Source organism: Symsagittifera roscoffensis, chromosome 3 (genome assembly GCF_963678635.1).
Source record: "Symsagittifera roscoffensis chromosome 3, txSymRosc1.1, whole genome shotgun sequence".
NCBI lineage: Eukaryota > Metazoa > Xenacoelomorpha > Acoela > Convolutidae > Symsagittifera > Symsagittifera roscoffensis.
In genome coordinates this window covers 42,206,565-42,224,402 of record NC_087064.1, presented here as the reverse complement: position 1 = coordinate 42,224,402, position 17,838 = coordinate 42,206,565, and the positions used below count along the sequence as shown (strand labels likewise).

Sequence of the window (17,838 nt, the reverse complement as noted above, 5' to 3'; positions counted from 1 at the left end):
GGGCCACAAAAACCTCTAGGTGGCCGCGTTCCAGCATTACAAAATTTTTTGAGGTGGGGTAGGGGCCCCCACCGGTACAAGTAATATCCCTCAAATGGACTATAGAGAAATTTTGCAAAAAAGTCGATTCTCGAAATTGTCAGGTTAGAATGGTCTAATTTTTTGCATGCGGCCCTAAAATGTCAAATGAATAGGGGTTTCCTTTTGTGACTTTTTGACCCAACAATTTTTAACAGGTGTTTGGGCTAATTTGGGCTTTTTGCCCAATTTGGGAAAAGTTTTTATTCTGCTTAATTCTCAAAAATAAGTAAAAATTTTGATATACTTATGAAAATGCGTCTAAATTGATCTCAGCAGTTCTATCTAACGAACTAATTATCATGGTGGTGGAGGTTTTTGAATCTGAGAAAATTGATTTTTTTGACTTTTTTTTACTCATTTTTGACTACTCTTTCAAAATGAAAGCTTTTAACGAAAAAACTTGAAAACAATTTGCTATATTAATTTAATTGAGCTTAAAGGGCATTGCTCTGGTTTTCTTAGCTAAAATGAAAAGTTTCAGCTGAAAATTGGCACTTTTTCAAAACAATCATTTTTTTCTAAAAATTTTTAGGTTTTTGATTTTTTTACAATTTTTTGTTCAGAAATAAAGTTAAAAAACGATTATTGAGTCAGAGTAAATTTTTTGTTTCCACCCTAATGTACCTTATGTGGGAGTACTGTTTGTACTAATTTTAGGCCCTCATTCTAGTTTTTAGCCAGGATATTGCTTTCGGAATCCTGTGAAAAAAGTCGAAAAAACATGTTTTTTTGACCTTTCTCAAAATTTTAAAATAAGTGATCCACTTGTTGTTAGTCGCCAGATAAGGTCTCCAAAAACCTCGGAGACTCCAATAAACAGACTGATGAGATTTTTTTTAAAATTTTTCAAAATTCAAATTTTTTGATTTTTTTTGAACTTTTCAGCTGAAAAATTATTCTAAGTATCGCCATTTAAAGAAGAAAAAAGGTTAAAATTCAAAATTTTCTTTCTTTTCTGGCTTTTTTTTCTTCCAGGCGTGTTATCAAGCTAAAAATGGCTCATTCAGACTATCTGCATAGCTTGTTTAGGTTCCAGTTTCTCAAGTTGGCTCAAAGGTGCCTTAAGTGGAGGCGACAAGGAAACATAGCCAGAATGAAAACTTCATAAAATCTACAATTTTTAACATTTTTTGGTAATTTAAAATGCTAGATCCACTAAGTTGGGTACGCTGAATCGTAATATGCAATTAATTTTCACTTTTTTTCAATTTTGAAAATTACAAATTTTTGACTTTTTAAAAAAAAACATAATTTTTAATTTTTTCTCTTTTTTAAAACATTTTACATCATATTGATGTTGCTTCTGCCAAAGTGTTATAAACGGCTAGAGCAGGAATCTTCATTACTTAAGAACAGTGAGTGGTGCGAGGAAAACAAAAAAAAGTGATTCATTTCTCCCGATTTACAAAAGAAAAAAGAAAAAACTGTTTTTAAATTCATTTGGAAACTTACAATTTTTCTCATCATTATCCCTCACTAGATTTCACCAACCGCATTTGTAACCCCCTAACATCAGTTGTTCTTGGAAGCATTGATTAATAAAATCAATTTTTTAAAAATTTATACAGCTTCTCATGAGGAATTGAAAACAAGCATTAGTGAAAAAAATTTTGTGAAAAATTAAAAACAACTATCCGTTATCATGGATCGAGGTAGGATGCTCACTCGGTCCCTCTGGGACCTGTAGAGGGAGCAGCCGTAACCGTAAATTCTACGCTTAAAATCTGAAATCAGCCTGATCGGAATTATGACAATAGCGGAGATCAAATAAGTTTTTGAAGTTGCGTTCTTATTTTGAACAATTTTTTTCTTTCCATTTCCTTCATTTTCCATTTTATTTTTGCCGAAATCAGTCTCACTGCATGCTCGGTATTAGCAAAAATTTGATTGTTTCACACTTTGATATCTTTGGTTTTTTTGGTGGTAGTTTAAGTTAAAATTTATCAGAATTTTCCTTTGAAAAATTTTCACCTGGCAAAATTAATTGAGCATTGGCATTTGCGCCCGAAGGGCGCAAGGCTAATGTGAATGCGTACAGTCCGACGTCTTTGCTTGAGGCCATGATATTGGCGCATGACCTTATTGTTTTGGTTTCAGAAAATACCAAAAACAAAAGTAAGTCACGTGACCTTGAGGGTGCTAGATCCGCGTGAAATTGTTCTAGACTTTCCGTTTTCTTTTGCTTCCAACAAATGACGTTATATCTTTCAAACGCCACAATTCTGGTCGCTTCTGTTGAACTTGTCGTTTCCCTCGGCGCCGAGGCATAGAAACATGTAACTTCGTACTTTTGCGTCGGCCTCATCCCACCGGAAAGAATTGCATAATACTCCTTTTTTTCTGGCCTTAACCAAATGGTTTTCCCAGCCGACTCTTCTCTTGATTTATAACTTCCAGGTTTTTCTTTTGGGCTTCCGTTTTCCCCTTTGTTTCAATTTCTTAAATGGGTTCTGTAGGCTCAACTAGGTCTGGTTTGTTTCTTTGTAAATATCTTATTTCGATTCCGTCCTTCGCAACACTGCTATTTCGATTATTGCTGCCCATTTTGACCACTCGAGAGGTGGTTCGGCCCAAGGTTTCTCCCAGAAAGGGCTGATGTTTAAAAATCCTGCTGGTTGCGCCTTGTCATAGCTCAATGTATGAGCGCGAGTATATCCAATCCGAACGGATTGATAAACGGAATTTTTGATGTGAGTTCGATAAAACAGCTGTTCTTAAGAATCATAAATTACCGTCTGAGCTATTGCTCATGTCACCCCTTCGGCGTACAGCCGTACAAGGTCAGCTGACCAACAGGTTATGAATTTATAATAATATATCAAACATGTACCGGATGACACGTTCATCACTTTTATCTAAGTGTCAGTTGGCTATGTTTTGTTTTCCACGCAAAATCAGGTACCACAAACAATTATCGGAATGGTTCGAGTGATTTGTCTTAATAAAGTATTTTCAGTCGTGATTCGAACGACAGTAAAAAAAAATTCAATAAAAATTCGAGTAAAAAATTTCAATAAAAATTCGAGTAGTGTTAAAAACATTTTTAATTTTTTTTTGATATTTAGTCTTAATTCGAGCAAACGAAGAGAGCGAATAGGCTTATTTGAGCTTATGTATGCTCAATTTAAGCCGTGAAACTTATTTTACTCGAGTGAAGTCAGTTTTTGGAGTTTTTAAGCGCCAGTAAAATTCCAAAAAGTTTCTGCATATAATTTAGAAACAATTTTTGATAGTTTTTTTTTAATTTTTTTCCTGGATTGTTTTAAAGTTTTTCGGTACATTTAAAGGAACGGTACTTTTTCTTTTAAAAATGTCAAGGTTCGTTAGAAATTTGGTACGTATATATGGTGAATGATTTTTAGGAACGGTACATTTTCTTCTCTTTTTTTTTTCTACAAAAACTGTTATAAAAGTTGCCTATTTTTGGAATATGTCCAAGTTCTAGTTTTTCATTCAGATCATTTCATCATACCACAAACAAAAAACGATACTTATTTGAAAAAACCTTTTGTTTTTGTAAGGCTATGGTCGGAACATTCTGTACAGTAATCGGCTATCCTTGCTAATTGATTGTTTTTATGTTTTGTTTTTGACGAGGTAGTTCAAAATTTTTTCCTTTTCTTATTAACGTTAAAAATGCAAAGGTCGCTTAATTGAGAAATCACTATATGTGCCCTTCTTATCTAGATGATTTAAGAAAATTGGGCAACTGCTCGAAAAATTGCAAATGTTCATTGTTGGCTGTAGGCGACCAAATGTGTAAGGCAGTTCAATCTCAACTGGCTTTTCCAGTTGCTGGTAATCACGAGTCCATCGAGGATCTAATCGCAGCTTGTCCCTTCGACACTCAAACTAACTGTTGCACGTGCTGGGTTGGGTTGAACAAACAGGAGGACGGAAAGACATGGTTCGATTCAGACGGAAATGAAGTGAAAAACGTTGAAGAATTGCCATGGGCCACAGGGCAACCGACAGATACAACAGGCTATGATTGTGCCTATATTCGCGACGCTTATCTTTTCAATAAAAATTGTCAAGGTTCGTTAGAAATTTGGTACGTATATATGGTGAATGATTATTAGGAACGGTACATTTTCTTCTCTCTGTTTGTTCCAGGTACTGCCGTAAACAGTTCCGGTGACGTGGTGTCCGAAAGAGTGGTGTGTCAGAGCATAATATTCTGAAATGAAGAGTTGTCTCTTATGAGAATAATTGTAATTAAAAGAGAAATTAATTTGCAAGTAATTTAAAATCGTTTCAAAACCTTGGAGCCATATATATTTACTTACAGTTAGTTCTTTATTGTACAAAACTTTACTCGTGTTAATCGTTTAAAAGTGTATAATTACTGTTGTGATTACGTTAGCGAACTGTGTAGTGGATTATTATGAACCTTTTTTTGTCTAACCTAACTCGCAAACAAAAGTGTTCATTTATTTGGAAATTTTACTGTTAGCATTGGAAATTGCATAGTATCTGTTCTCTTCTTTATTTGTGGTTAGTGTTTCGTACATTAAGCTACAGTGGTTGAGTCGTTAGTGTGTGAGACTGATAATGTCTAGGTCGCAAGTTCGAATCTCAGACATAGATGATTTAAAAAAAAACTAATTTGAGGCCTACTAATAATTTTTCTATTTGCACTTTATAGAGCTGTTTTTGTCGTGCTTCGCTTCTGTTTAAACAGTGGTATTGAAACTGGGTACTTAAGTTTTTCGCGCAAAGAACTTTATTCACAGAATGGTGAGAATAAGAAATGGTTTATTGACTAATGCATCATCTTGCCTCAGCGCTTCTAATTGGTTTGTTGCATGCAATTCTTACAATGCGAGCTTAAAATTTGCCGTTAGAGTTGGCACGTTACCTGCAATTCTTACAATGTGAGTTTTATTTTTGCCGAAATTTTTCGGTTGATTTTCAGCTGAGTGGCTGTGGGTCTAATACGTTTTTTAAATTAGTTATCTGTTGTATTATTCGGCATTGATATCATCGTGACAATAATTGAAGTCAAAATTTACAGGACGAATGCTTGTAGTGAAGACAGTTAGTTAGATCTTGTGATTTTGTTACATTTTTTTCTAGGGAGAAAGTTCCATGAAGTTGTTAGAGCTCAACTTGCATCTTAAGCTGGATTGTTTTTGATTTCTTTCCAAGTTCATTTGCAAAATGGAAGGTGCATTACGCTCTCCCATAACAGACGTTAGAATGGTGCGAAAAAAAAGTGAATTACTTCTTGTTTCAAAAGTGGATTTCCCAGTGCTATAAAAAAATTGCCTCCTTATCCAGTTTTTTCGAATGGCGTTTTCTCAGATTCCTGAAAATCATGGAGTATTATGGTAATTGTTATCTTAAATTAGGAAGTCTAAAGTTTTCCAATAAAATTTTTTTTGTGTGTTCACGTTTTTCCACTTTTTTGCTGGCTATATTAATTTGATGACAAATTTTTGAGCAAGTCTACATACTAAATGAAATTATTCGGCTTCGGTTGAGATGCCGATAATTCGCTTTTTTTTCTGAAAAGCTCACACTTCATAAGAACGCAACTTTTTTGTGCTGTCATTTCGTTTTGCTAAACATGTTCTGACTTCTCGTTTCAGAAGTGAAATTTAAATTTAAAATCTCATTGAAATGAAAGTTTTCCTTTTGTTCCAGTTATGATCAAATTGATTAATTTTTGTCTTAAATTTGTCAAACATTCAAGATTGCCATATTTTTTCTTTTAATTTGTTTCAATAATAGTTATTCGTTTTTTATTGACTTTTCGTGACTTCATTAACTGTTTGCTGTTATTATTTAACAACAATTAAACTATTCTTTTAATTTTTTGAACGCGTAACATTTCTTAAGAGTCGATGAAGGTAGTTCAGACTCATATAAATGTACTGATGATTTTTCAAAGAAATTTTATTCAGAATCAATTTTTATTTTTCACTTATGATTTGCTGTCTTAAAATGAATGCAAAATCCTTTATCGAACCGTAAAACTGCAAAGGTCATGAAAAACTGGATCGACTTCTTGTTCCGAAAGTGGAATTTTTTTGCAGATTTTCCAGCGGAATAAAAAAACTACCTATTGGTTCAGTTTTATCAAATTGAGTTTAAGTAATAAAAAGGGCCAATCGCAAACTGTTCTAGAAATTTAAAAAGTTTGAAGGGCATCTCTTTTTTTTTTAAATTTGAAAGTTACGATTTTTTATAAACTAATTCTCTTTTCTACGTTCATAGACTCAACTGTCTGTTGGCTATGTTGTTGTTTTGATCAGTTTTTATGTTTTTTTAATCCTTCAAGAATGATAATTGATTGCTGCCATGGTTGAGAAACAATTAGTAAAGAGAAGTTAAAACATTTTTCAATGAAAAACTGTTTTGTAAAGGGCGATTGAGTTAGCTAAACACTGCAATTATGAAATGATATTTTGACAAAAATAACGTAAATATTTGTTTTGGAGCAAAATTGGGTTCAGACTCACTGTCATCAAAATAGCATTTGGATTATCCACATAGACAGTTTTTTATCGACACTGAGACGGCTGAAAACGTTTTATATGACACCACAATCGACCCCATACTTTTTTATAGGTATCAAAATGATTCGAAAAAACACCCCAACGCAGTAGTTTGTCCCTGCTTCGTGCGGTAATCTGGACAGAAAAACAAAATTGTAGTTCGTTCGTACTTAAGTTTTGCTGATCACTATATGATTCAGTGCGTAAGCAGTAAGTGGGTGTAGTAATCAATTTAAAAAAAAACAATTTAAATTAATTTAAATTTCAATCTATATCTATACTATATTTAAATGCTAGTGACAGCTATCTCCCATGTTTAAGCATAATAATTTTGCATGTTTAACGAAAGAATTTTTTCATGTTTAAGCTATATCATATATTGCAATGCTTAAGAAAATTCTTCATTTAGTTTTCAGCAAGGTCATTAGCTTTTCAGTAATTTTTTTCGAGGCCAAATTAAGTCTGTTTGTCTGTCTACCCGTCTAGTAATTTTTTAACTTTCAATTTGGTTTCTACGATTCAGTTTAAAATGGTACTACTGTCAAACTGTTTTCTCCAATCTTTTTTTCTCTTTCTCGTTGTCTGGCTCCAATCTTGCCTCCAATTATGACTGCTCAATTTTTTGTAGTTTTGTAGATATGGCATTTTTTGTGATTTTTTCAAAAAAAAATTATTTTTTTTTTCAGAATTTGACATTTTTGCCCTGTAGTTGGGTTTTTTAAGGTACTCTCAGGAGTTGCGAATCTTGCCTCCAAATTTGACTGCTCAAATTCTTTTAATTTTCGAGATTTGACGTTTTTGAGATGACGGAAAAAGGATTTAAAAAATTATCAAATATGAATTTACCAGCCATCTAATTGGGTGCTGTCAGAGTACGCTAAAACCCTGCAGATCAGGTTTCCAATATATGCAGTTTTTCATGTTCTCAAAAATTCGAAGCACCGAAGGTTCGTTACACGCTAGCTATATATTTAAATGCGGGCTTCACTATTTCGCCATGTTTAAGCTTTTTCAACGTATTATTTTTGCATGTTTAACAAACGAATTTTTGCACGTCTAAGCTATATCGTATATTGCAATGGTTAAGATTTTTTTTCCGATTTTCCAGTTTAAATTCAGTGTTTTTTTCATCAAGTTTTAATTTAGCAACCCAATAGTGGAGTCGGTCAGATTTTTCCCAAAGTTTGCGATTCTGGCCTCCATATCTGAATAACCAAATCTTTTTAGTTTTCAAGGTATGGTAATTTTCGAGATTTTTCAAAAACTTCAAGAAAATTTGATTTAAATAAACTTCTGTTTTTGAATTCTCACCCTCTAGTTGGGTGCTGTCATGTTACTCTCATGGTTTGCGAATCTTGTCTCCAAATCTCATTTCTCAAATCCGTGTAGTATTCGAGATGACGTTTTTATGATTTTCAAAAATTAAAAAAAAAACTTTGGTTGTTTGATACTGTGAGGTACTCTCAGGGGTTGCGAATCTTGCCTCTGAATATGGCTGCTCAAATACTTGCAGACCTTCTTAAAAAAGTCAGAAGAATTCATATTCTCAACCTTGTATTTGGGTACTCTCAGGAGTTCCAAATTGCAAATCTTGCGTCCAAATACACGACTGATCAAATGCTTTTAGTGTTCGAAATCTGACATTTGTTATGTCTTTTTTCAAACTGTTCAAAGACTTTACATATAAAAAGTTCATTTACAAAAGCTTCCATCTCTAAAGTGAGGCTCTGTCCGGGTACTCTCAGGGGTTGCTAGTTTCAATTCAATCAAGTGTAAATTTATGAGCCCACTCAATTGAATGAAAAAGTTTATTTTGAATAGAAAAATTTAAATTGAAAAAAAAAAATAAAATGCTTTGGCGGTATTCGATCCGACGCCAAAGTACACAGTTTAGTTATTTCAAATAATTTCACTTGAACAAGTAAACGATCTAAATTTCCACGACAAAATTGATAAGATTTTTTTTGCAAATAGATATACCCAAGAACATGCGTTTGATTTACTTTTTCAAACTTGCCAAAAATGGCAGAAAACGACTAAAAACAGACATGAAAAATTTAAATCGTATCAGAAAAATTTTAGTTGATGCCAACATTTTTAATAGTATTCTTGAACAGTTTTTCATTTAAACTTTTATTTTTTTGTCTAACTGGACATCACTGCGCGTGGTATAAAGTAATTCATCAAAAACTTGTTCAAGTAAATCGAATAATCGTAAGAGTAATTTTTTCAACCAGTAAAAAATAAACTGATAAAAGTGTAAACGTGATTTTTTCAACCAATCGCAAGAAACAAGCTGATATAAGATTTTAAGTCACTTTGTAAGTAGCACAGAGAGTTTTGACCCCAATTATTAAGATTAATGAACGTAGTGAGTATTCTTAAATAGGTCTTTGTGATTTTTTGTTTTTTTTTAGGAAAAAATCTTAAAGTTTGTTCACGCTCACTTTTGATTTTCGCGGTTTTTCGTGACTCCTTTTTAAGTTCAGTGCATTTCCATTGTTAAAAGGAAGGCAAACTCAACTATTGAACAGCAAAATTGTGATCGACTTCAACTTTTGAAAATGGAAATTAATGATCAGATTTCCGCGCGAATTAAGTCTTATCGATTGTTCCAGTTTTCTCAAATTGTGTTTTTTAACAAAAAAGTGTTCATCATAAATTGTTCTATTAAATCAAAGAGCTTTAAGGCCATCTATTTTTTCTTTTTCTTCGAAATTCAAAATTCAGTGTTTTGTTTCAATTTCTTTGCGTTCTTTACTCTTTTCAACTGTCAGGTGGCTATGTATTTGAAAAGAAAATTATTTGTTGTCACCTTATTTCTTTTTTTTGTGCAAGGTTTGAGCAGATGATTTCGCAGAACTTCACTAGGAAGTTTACTAGAAATTCCAAAAAAGATTGTTCTTTTTTAAAATTTTTTGAGGGTGTTTTTGCAAGTATTAGGTTTGGGCAAGCATTATTTTATCTCGAAAAACTAATTTTTTACAAACAATGACATCTTCTGCTTTTTGCCATTTTGGTTAATTTTTGTGAACTTCTCAATCCTTTTAGTTGATATTTTGCATTGATAACTTTTTTCGATTAAAAATAATCACGCAGCAAATCAACTGGGGTTAGTTGTAAAAACACTTAGAATTGTTCTTAAATCTGTTTCAATCCAATTGCAATTCAGAAGTTGATGTTTTGTTTCTGATCAGATGATTTTTTGCAATTGTTTAATTTTTATTTTAAATTTATTTATAAATTAACAAGTTCGGTGAAAGTTTAGAGCAAAGAGAAGTAATATCTAACTTACAATTACTCTAATTTTATTCAAACTATCAACTTCGCGTTACCTTGTTCCAGAGAACAACTTTAGAACCAGCAGAAGCGATGTGTTTGTAGTTCTGTGTATATGAAATTCAATTGATCATTCTTTGCTTTCGGTTAATGTTGGAGGGAATAATCGCCATTGAAGTAGCCAGTGACTTGTTGTTTAATAAGATTTAAAACCGGGCGTATGAGAACTTTCATCTCTTTCATGAAATGGTTCCTTCTTGAACTCATCTGTAGCGACCTGTCATTATTACTGTTTTCACCCATTTGCTTACGTTTAGGTGATGCGCAGTTTTATTCAGCTTTGTCTCGGTGCCCAAGAAAGTTTAGATCATTTTTTAATGATTCGATTAACATAATTCAGACTCTTATATAGGTGCTGATGTGTTGTATTCGGGTTTTTTTTTAGTTTTTCGAATGTACAGTAATGAACGTAGTGAGTAATCGTATATAGGTCGTGGTGATTTGTTTTTTTTTCAGGAAAAGTCTTAAAATTTGTTCAGGCTCAAGCTTACGTTTTCGCGGTTTGAATTATGATTTCCTTTAAAGTTCTATTCATTTCCTTGGTTGAAATGAAGGCAGAATCCACTATTGAACCGAAAACATGTAAAGGTCGCGAAAATCGTGATCGACTTCTAGTTAAGCCTGTGATTAGCAGGCGTTATCAAAGCAGAGTTTTCGGGTTAACAACTAGTTTAACAAAGTCAGTTGAATCATTAATCAGGGCTTTTCTGATAGCAACAGAACAGAATGCCTGCCAAAAGATAATTTTGGGGCATGCATGTATTTTAAATGGCCATTCCATTCGAATTTTTTTATTGTTAGTTGTAAATCACTTTTTGTTTTTAATTTTCTTTTTTCGCTTATTTTTTTTCATAAGGTTTTTTTCAGCTTAAATGACTTCAACTGAAGCAAATCTGTCTAGTTGCCTCAGATTTTGGCGTTTGAAGCAACAAAAGGTTTTAACTGCTTTTGTGCATAGGGGGGCATAGGGGTTTTTTTGGCTCAATTGTTTCAAAGCTCAATTTTTTTCCGGCTCAACCGTCGTCTGCCTAAGATGTGTCTGCTCTATATCCGCTTATTGAATGTTGTGTTAATGCTTTTTTAACACTGGTAGTTGTGTTTCTTAGTGTTTTCCTTCATTTTACCCGCATTCGAAATAATTTTTTAGCATTTTATTACTCAGTTTGTGTCCTTTTTTTTGGGCTAACTGCCGTGACATCTTTATTGTATCGCAATTGGTACGAAGCTCCGCAACGGAATGCAAGTTTTGCGTTTTGATTCAGTTTTCTCAAATTGTGACTTTAATCAAAAAAGTGTTCTGGAAATATCTTTGGAAGATCTCATAAATTGTTTCGGAAGTTCAGAGAGCCTTAAGTGTATATATATATATATATATATTTTTTATCTATCTAAAATTCGATAGTTCAGATTTTTCAAAAAGTCAGTTTTTTTCTCTTCTTGGATTCATTGACTCTTTTCTAACTGTGTGGCTGGGCAGAATTTGTTACGTTACAAACAATTTGAAAAAGCTGCATAAAAGTTTGCCTGGTTTCAATTTCATTAGCCTAATTGTTGTGATAAACTTATTAAATCTAGACTGCTAATGAGTTCGACTAATGATAAATGCAATGCAGCAACCCATGATCTGCCAACCCTAGTGTTTCATGATCAGACCCCTAACCCAAAACCTGACAATTAAAGATCGAAAATATGTCGCAGTCCATGTACGGAGGATGATGAATATGCAAATAAAGACAGTTTGACCAAAAAGATAAAAAAATATTATTTCTATGTCGATGAAAGAGCTAGTGCCATCCATCATTGATCAAATGAAGAAAGAAATCGCAACCATGCTCAAAACAAACTACAATCGAACAAGCAGTGATTGGCTTGGCATCAAAGAAGATATTTTGATATCTTTGTCTTCTGGCATGAACCAAATGGAGACGCGAAACAAACTAAAAGCCCAATGTGAAGCAGAGCAATTAGAAATGTACAACAGGCGTGATAATGTTAAGTTTTTAGAGGTGCCAAAACACTAGAACAAGGAAAAAGAGAACCAATGGAAACAACTCTGAGCAAAGCTCTGAGTATTGCAGGCAATATAGATGCTGGTATAGATGAAAGAGATATATCTATACCTCAGCGACTTCCTAGAAAATCTGGCAGAGTCAAACCAATTATATTCAAGTTCACACAGCGGATTGCATAAATTAACCTTTTAAGAAAAAGAAAAGTCTGATGCGTAGTGACCAATTTCTGATTGTAAATTTTTTGAAGACATCAAGAACTCGAGCAAATTTTCTTCCTATGATGAAAAACGATAACAGAATCAGCTCTTGCTGGATGAGAGAAGAATTCTTTCCTTTTGCGTGGAACTAAGATGGAAGATTTTATCGAATTCAAAGTCTCTACGAGGGAGGAAAGTTTTTGAATTATCAAATTGTTGAAGTGGCGGCGTATTTCAATAGTGTTTTTGACCGATCATCAAGTCATGAAGGAACATAAATTTCACTATTATTCGTCGCTCAAGAGTGCTAATGCTATTTCTATTTAGTTTTTGTTGTCAAATGTTCGTTTTATAAAAAATCACCATGAGGATATAGAAGCACTTCTTAATAGTCTCCAGTACATATTTTATGTCTTACAGAAACTTAGTTAAGTGATAATGATAACATAGAAATGTACAAAATAACATGTTTCAACTAAATAAAATTCAATAATATACATACAAGAGGAGGAGGAACAATGATACAATTGAATGATCAAATTTTTCTAGTCGACAAATTTGAGGTTAGTATACATGAATCAATAGCTGTTATTGTCGATTTCGCAGGAAAAATACCTATCATTGTAGTCTCATATGTACCACCTAGCGAAGGTATACCAATTAATGGAACAGGGGATTGCAACATCAATACACTTAAAAAAAACTGAGTACATCGTACTCAAATGCTATCAGTGCCAATGGTTTTGATCTCTTAAATAAATCTGCCACTAGAATCAGCAACAGCGTAAAAACTTGCATTGACCTTTTTGTAGTAAGGAATATTGATTTTTCTACAATGAACATACTTGAAAATGAATTGTCCGACATTATTGAAATTTGAAACAATTTGCTTACGAGACTTATCAAGCCTTTCCTATCGCGATAAGTCGTTTTGGTTAAAACAAAAAGATAGAAGCGCGATTTTTTAGAAAGCTTAAAAACAATTTAGAAAAATCGCATATTGTGAACTTGGACAACAATGATTTCGCTTACGATGATTTTAAGAAATGTCTTGTCTACACTACAACGTTTTGCTCCTTTTTTTAAATAAAGCCCATAAAGAAGAGAAAAGCAAATGCACTATAGTTCAATAGAAGTTTAAGAAATGCTATTGCTAAAAGAAATAAAACTATAAATTGTGGAAATGTGGTAAAGATAACACCGTTATAATGAATAGGTTTATTCACGAGCGAAAAAGTATCGAAATATTGTTAAGAAAGACCAAAAAAGATTTCTATTAAATTAAACTCAATAATTGGATAGGAGACTCGAGACAAGTTTTTAAAATTGTAAGTGAAATATCGGAAAAAAACGCGGATTTAGAATGGATTTAAACAACTACCAATCAATATCTTTGTTCAATAGCTGCAATAAAATTATTGAAAAGGTAATGCATTTTAGATTATACACTTACCTCGAAAAGTTCGCTTGCTCTATGAACAATTTTTGGGGTTCGTCAAAAACATTTGGGGTTCGTCAAAAATATGCCTCATTAGATGCTTTAGCTGAATCGATTGAGCGCTTAAGGCTCGTTCATGATAAAATTTAAATGCAGTTTTTTCATTGATTTGAAAAAGGCCTTTGGTATGCCTGATCACAAAATTTTATCTAAATTAGAAAACTATGGGATTCGATGCAAATGTAATATTTGGTCTCAGAGTTACTTATCTGAAAAATTATTATGTGTGTGCGTCAATGGTGCTCCATCTGATTGGTTACCTATCATCACAGCTGTTCCACAGGGCGCGGTGCTTGGTCCCCTTCTGTTTTTAATGTATATCAATGATATTCATTTTGCAGGCAATAGCGATGTTGTCGTTCTATTTGCTGATGATACTAATGTTGCCTCTAAGTGAAAAAACCTAAACGAGTTTAAGCTTGACTGTTCCAATAGTTTTCTATGGTTGAATTGCAACAAACTAAAGTTAAACTCTAATGAAAACTACTTTAATTAGTTTTTGATAAAAAGCAGTGCTTTTGACCTCAATCTAGTCCTAAATAACACTGTTTATGTTCCTGGCGTAGTTTGCAAATACCTTGGTGTTTTAGTTGATACAAACTTATCATTTCACAACCATATACAAAGTATAAAAACATAAATGGGCAGTTATTGCGGAGTCATTTCAAGAATGAGACATTTTGTTCCTAAATCAGTGCTGTTGAAATACTTGATTTCTAACGTCAAGCCAACCATGCAATTTGGATTGTTAGTATACGTTGGTACAAGCTATACACTATTGAACCAACTTTTAATGATGCAACGAAAAATTCCTAGAATAATTTAGTTCAAAAAAAATTTTGAAAACATCACTCAAACAGTTATTGACAATAAAATTCTTAGTGCCCATGAGCTATACCTGTTTGTTTTACTAAAGTTTTGTTTTAGCTCGATGATTTATGGTGGTACAAGCTATGCAATATTGAACCAACTTTTAATGATGCAACGAAAAACGAAAGAAAATTTGAAAGCATCACTAAGACAGTTATTGACAAAAAAATTCTTACTGCTCATGAGATCTACGTGTATGATTTACTAAAAATTTTTTTTTTGTTGTCTGAATCAACGACAACCGACATCTTTTTTTTTTTGAATTCAGTTTTTTTCATCAAAAACTTACGTTTATTCTACAAGAAAATTGATTTCTCGTACATTTGATCTGCCATTCTGTAACAATAAGAGATAGTCATGCTCATTGGCATATAGAGGTTCCAAGTTATTAAAACTAGTAATTTTCAATAATCTACTTCCTCAAAAAGTTGGGTTTATGTCCAATAAAGAAAGAGTTTAGTGAGTTCATAAGTTTAAGGATAATTACATACTTGGCAATAATGATCTTGTGCATAGAATAGTTCGTAAATTTTTCCCATAAAAAGAGAAAAATCGACACTTTTGATTAAATAATATCAGAAGCTGGTTTGAAGTTGCGAATCTATCCTGGAAATATGGCCGTCTAATTCTTCTTTGTTTTCGAGCAAATGCACTCTGTGAAATTTGAGTGAGTTTTCAATAATTTCATTGAATGCAAGTTTCACGTTTTGATTCAGTTTTCTCAAATTGTGACTTTAATCAAAAAAGTGTTCTGGAAATATCTTTGGAAGATCTCATAAATTGTTTCGGAAGTTCAGAGAGCCTTAAGTGTATATATATATATATATATATATATTTTTATCTATCTAAAATTCGATAGTTCAGATTTTTCAAAAAGTCAGTTTTTTTCTCTTATTGGATTCATTGACTCTTTTCTAACTGTGTGGCTGGGTAGAATTTGTTACGTTACAAACAATTTGAAAAAGCTGCATAAAAGTTTGCCTGGTTTCAATTTCATTAGCCTAATTGTTGTGATAAACTTATTAAATCTAGACTGCTAATGACTTCGACTAATGATAAATGCAATGCAGGAACCCATGATGTGCCAACCCTAACGTCAAGCCAACCATGCAATTTGGATTGTTACCATGCGTTGGTACAAGCTATACACTATTGAACCAACTTTTAATGATGCAAAAAAAAATTCCTAGAATAATTTAGTTCAAAAGAAATTTTGAAAACATCACTCAAACAGTTATTGACAATAAAATTCTTAGTGCCCATGAGCTATACCTGTTTGTTTTACTAAAGTTTTGTTTTAGCTCGATGATTTATGGTGGTACAAGCTATGCAATATTGAACCAACTTTTAATGATGCAACGAAAAACGAAAGAAAATTTGAAAGCATCACTAAGACAGTTATTGACAAAAAAATTCTTACTGCTCATGAGATCTACGTGTATGGTTTACTAAAATTTTTTTATTGTTGTCTGAATCAACGACAACCGACATCTTTTTTTTTGAATTCAGTTTTTTTCATCAAAAACTTACGTTTATTCTACAAGAAAATTGAGTTCTCGTACATTTGATCTGCCATTCTGTTACAATAAGAGATAGTCATGCTCATTGGCATATAGAGGTTCCAAGTTATTAAAACTAGTAATTTTCAATAATCTACTTCCTCAAAAAGTTGGGTTTATGTCCAATAAAGAAAGAGTTTAGTGAGTTCATAAGTTTAAGGATAATTACATAATTGGCAATAATCATCTTGTGCATAGAATAGTTCGTAAATTTTTCCCATAAAAAGAGAAAAATCGACACTTTTGATTAAATAGTATCAGAAGCTGATTTGAAGTTGCTAATCTACCCTGAAAATGTGGCTGTCTAATTCTTCTTAGTTTTCGAGCAAATGCACTCTTTGAAATTTGAGTGAGTTTTCAATAATTTCATTGAATGCAAGTTTCACGTTTTGATTCAGTTTTCTCAAACTGAAATTCGATAGTTCAGATTTTTCAAAAATTAAGTTTTTTTCTCTATTTGGATTCATTGACTCTTTTCTAACTGTGTGGCTGGGCAGAATTTGTTACGTTACAAACAATTTGAAAAAGCTACATAAAAGTTTGCCTTGTTTCAATTTCATTAGCCTAATTGTGATAAACTTATTAAATCTAGACTGCTAATGAGTTCGACTAATGATAAATGCAATGCAGCAACCCATGATGTGCCAACCATGCAATTTGGATTGTTAGTATGCGTTGGTACAAGCTATACACTATTGAACCAACTTTTAATGATGCAACGAAAAATTCCTAGAATAATTTAGTTCAAAAGAAATTTTGAAAACATCACTCAAACAGTTATTGACAATAAAATTCTTAGTGCCCATGAGCTATACCTGTTTGTTTTACTAAAGTTTTGTTTTGGCTCGATGATTTATGGTGGTACAAGCTATGCAATATTGAACCAACTGTTAATGATGCAACGAAAAACGAAAGAAAATTCGAAAGCATCACTAAGACAGTTATTGACAAAAAAATTCTTACTCTTCATGAGATCTACGTGTATGATTTACTAAATTTTTTTTATTGTTGTCTGAATCAACGACAGCCGACATCTTTTTTTTTGAATTCAGTTTTTTTCATCAAAAACTTACGTTTATTCTACAAGAAAATTGAGTTCTCGTACATTTGATGTGCCATTCTGTAACAATAAGAGATAGTCATGCTCATTGGCATATAGAGGTTCCAAGTTATTAAAACTAGTAATTTTCAATAATCTACTTCCTCAAAAAGTTGGGTTTATGTCCAATAAAGAAAGAGTTTAGTGAGTTCATAAGTTTAAGGATAATTACATACTTGGCAATAATGATCTTGTGCATAGAATAGTTCGTAAATTTTTCCCATAAAAAGAGAAAAATCGACACTTTTGATTAAATAATATCAGAAGCTGGTTTGAAGTTGCGAATCTATCCTGAAAATATGGCTGTCTAATTCTTCTTTGTTTTCGAGCAAATGCACTCTGTGAAATTTGAGTGAGTTTTCAATAATTTCATTGAATGCAAGTTTCACGTTTTGATTCAGTTTTCTCAAATTGTGACTTTAATCAAAAAAGTGTTCTGGAAATATCTTTGGAAGATCTCATAAATTGTTTCGGAAGTTCAGAGAGCCTTAAGTGTATATATATATATATATATATATATATATATATATATATATATATATTTTTATCTATCTAAAATTCGATAGTTCAGATTTTTCAAAAAGTCAGTTTTTTTCTCTTCTTGGATTCATTGACTCTTTTCTAACTGTGTGGCTGGGCAGAATTTTTTACGTTACAAACAATTTGAAAAAGCTGCATAA

General features: G+C 32.4%; 1 protein-coding gene across 3 annotated transcripts in view; it reads left to right on the top strand.

The window, feature by feature from the left end:
• Positions 1 to 17,838, top strand: part of LOC134842595 (abscission/NoCut checkpoint regulator-like) — a 59,180-nt gene that overhangs the window by 32,150 nt on the left and 9,192 nt on the right. The window contains exons 4-5 of one of the 3 annotated variants that reach the window (XM_063859010.1): positions 3,829 to 4,119; positions 4,198 to 4,295. The exons of the other annotated variants lie outside the window; for them this stretch is intronic. Coding sequence (XP_063715080.1) covers positions 3,829 to 4,119; positions 4,198 to 4,265 — 359 coding nt within the window. The 3' untranslated portion in view covers positions 4,266 to 4,295. The remainder of the gene's footprint in view (positions 1 to 3,828; positions 4,120 to 4,197; positions 4,296 to 17,838) is intronic. 3 annotated transcript variants of the gene reach the window in all.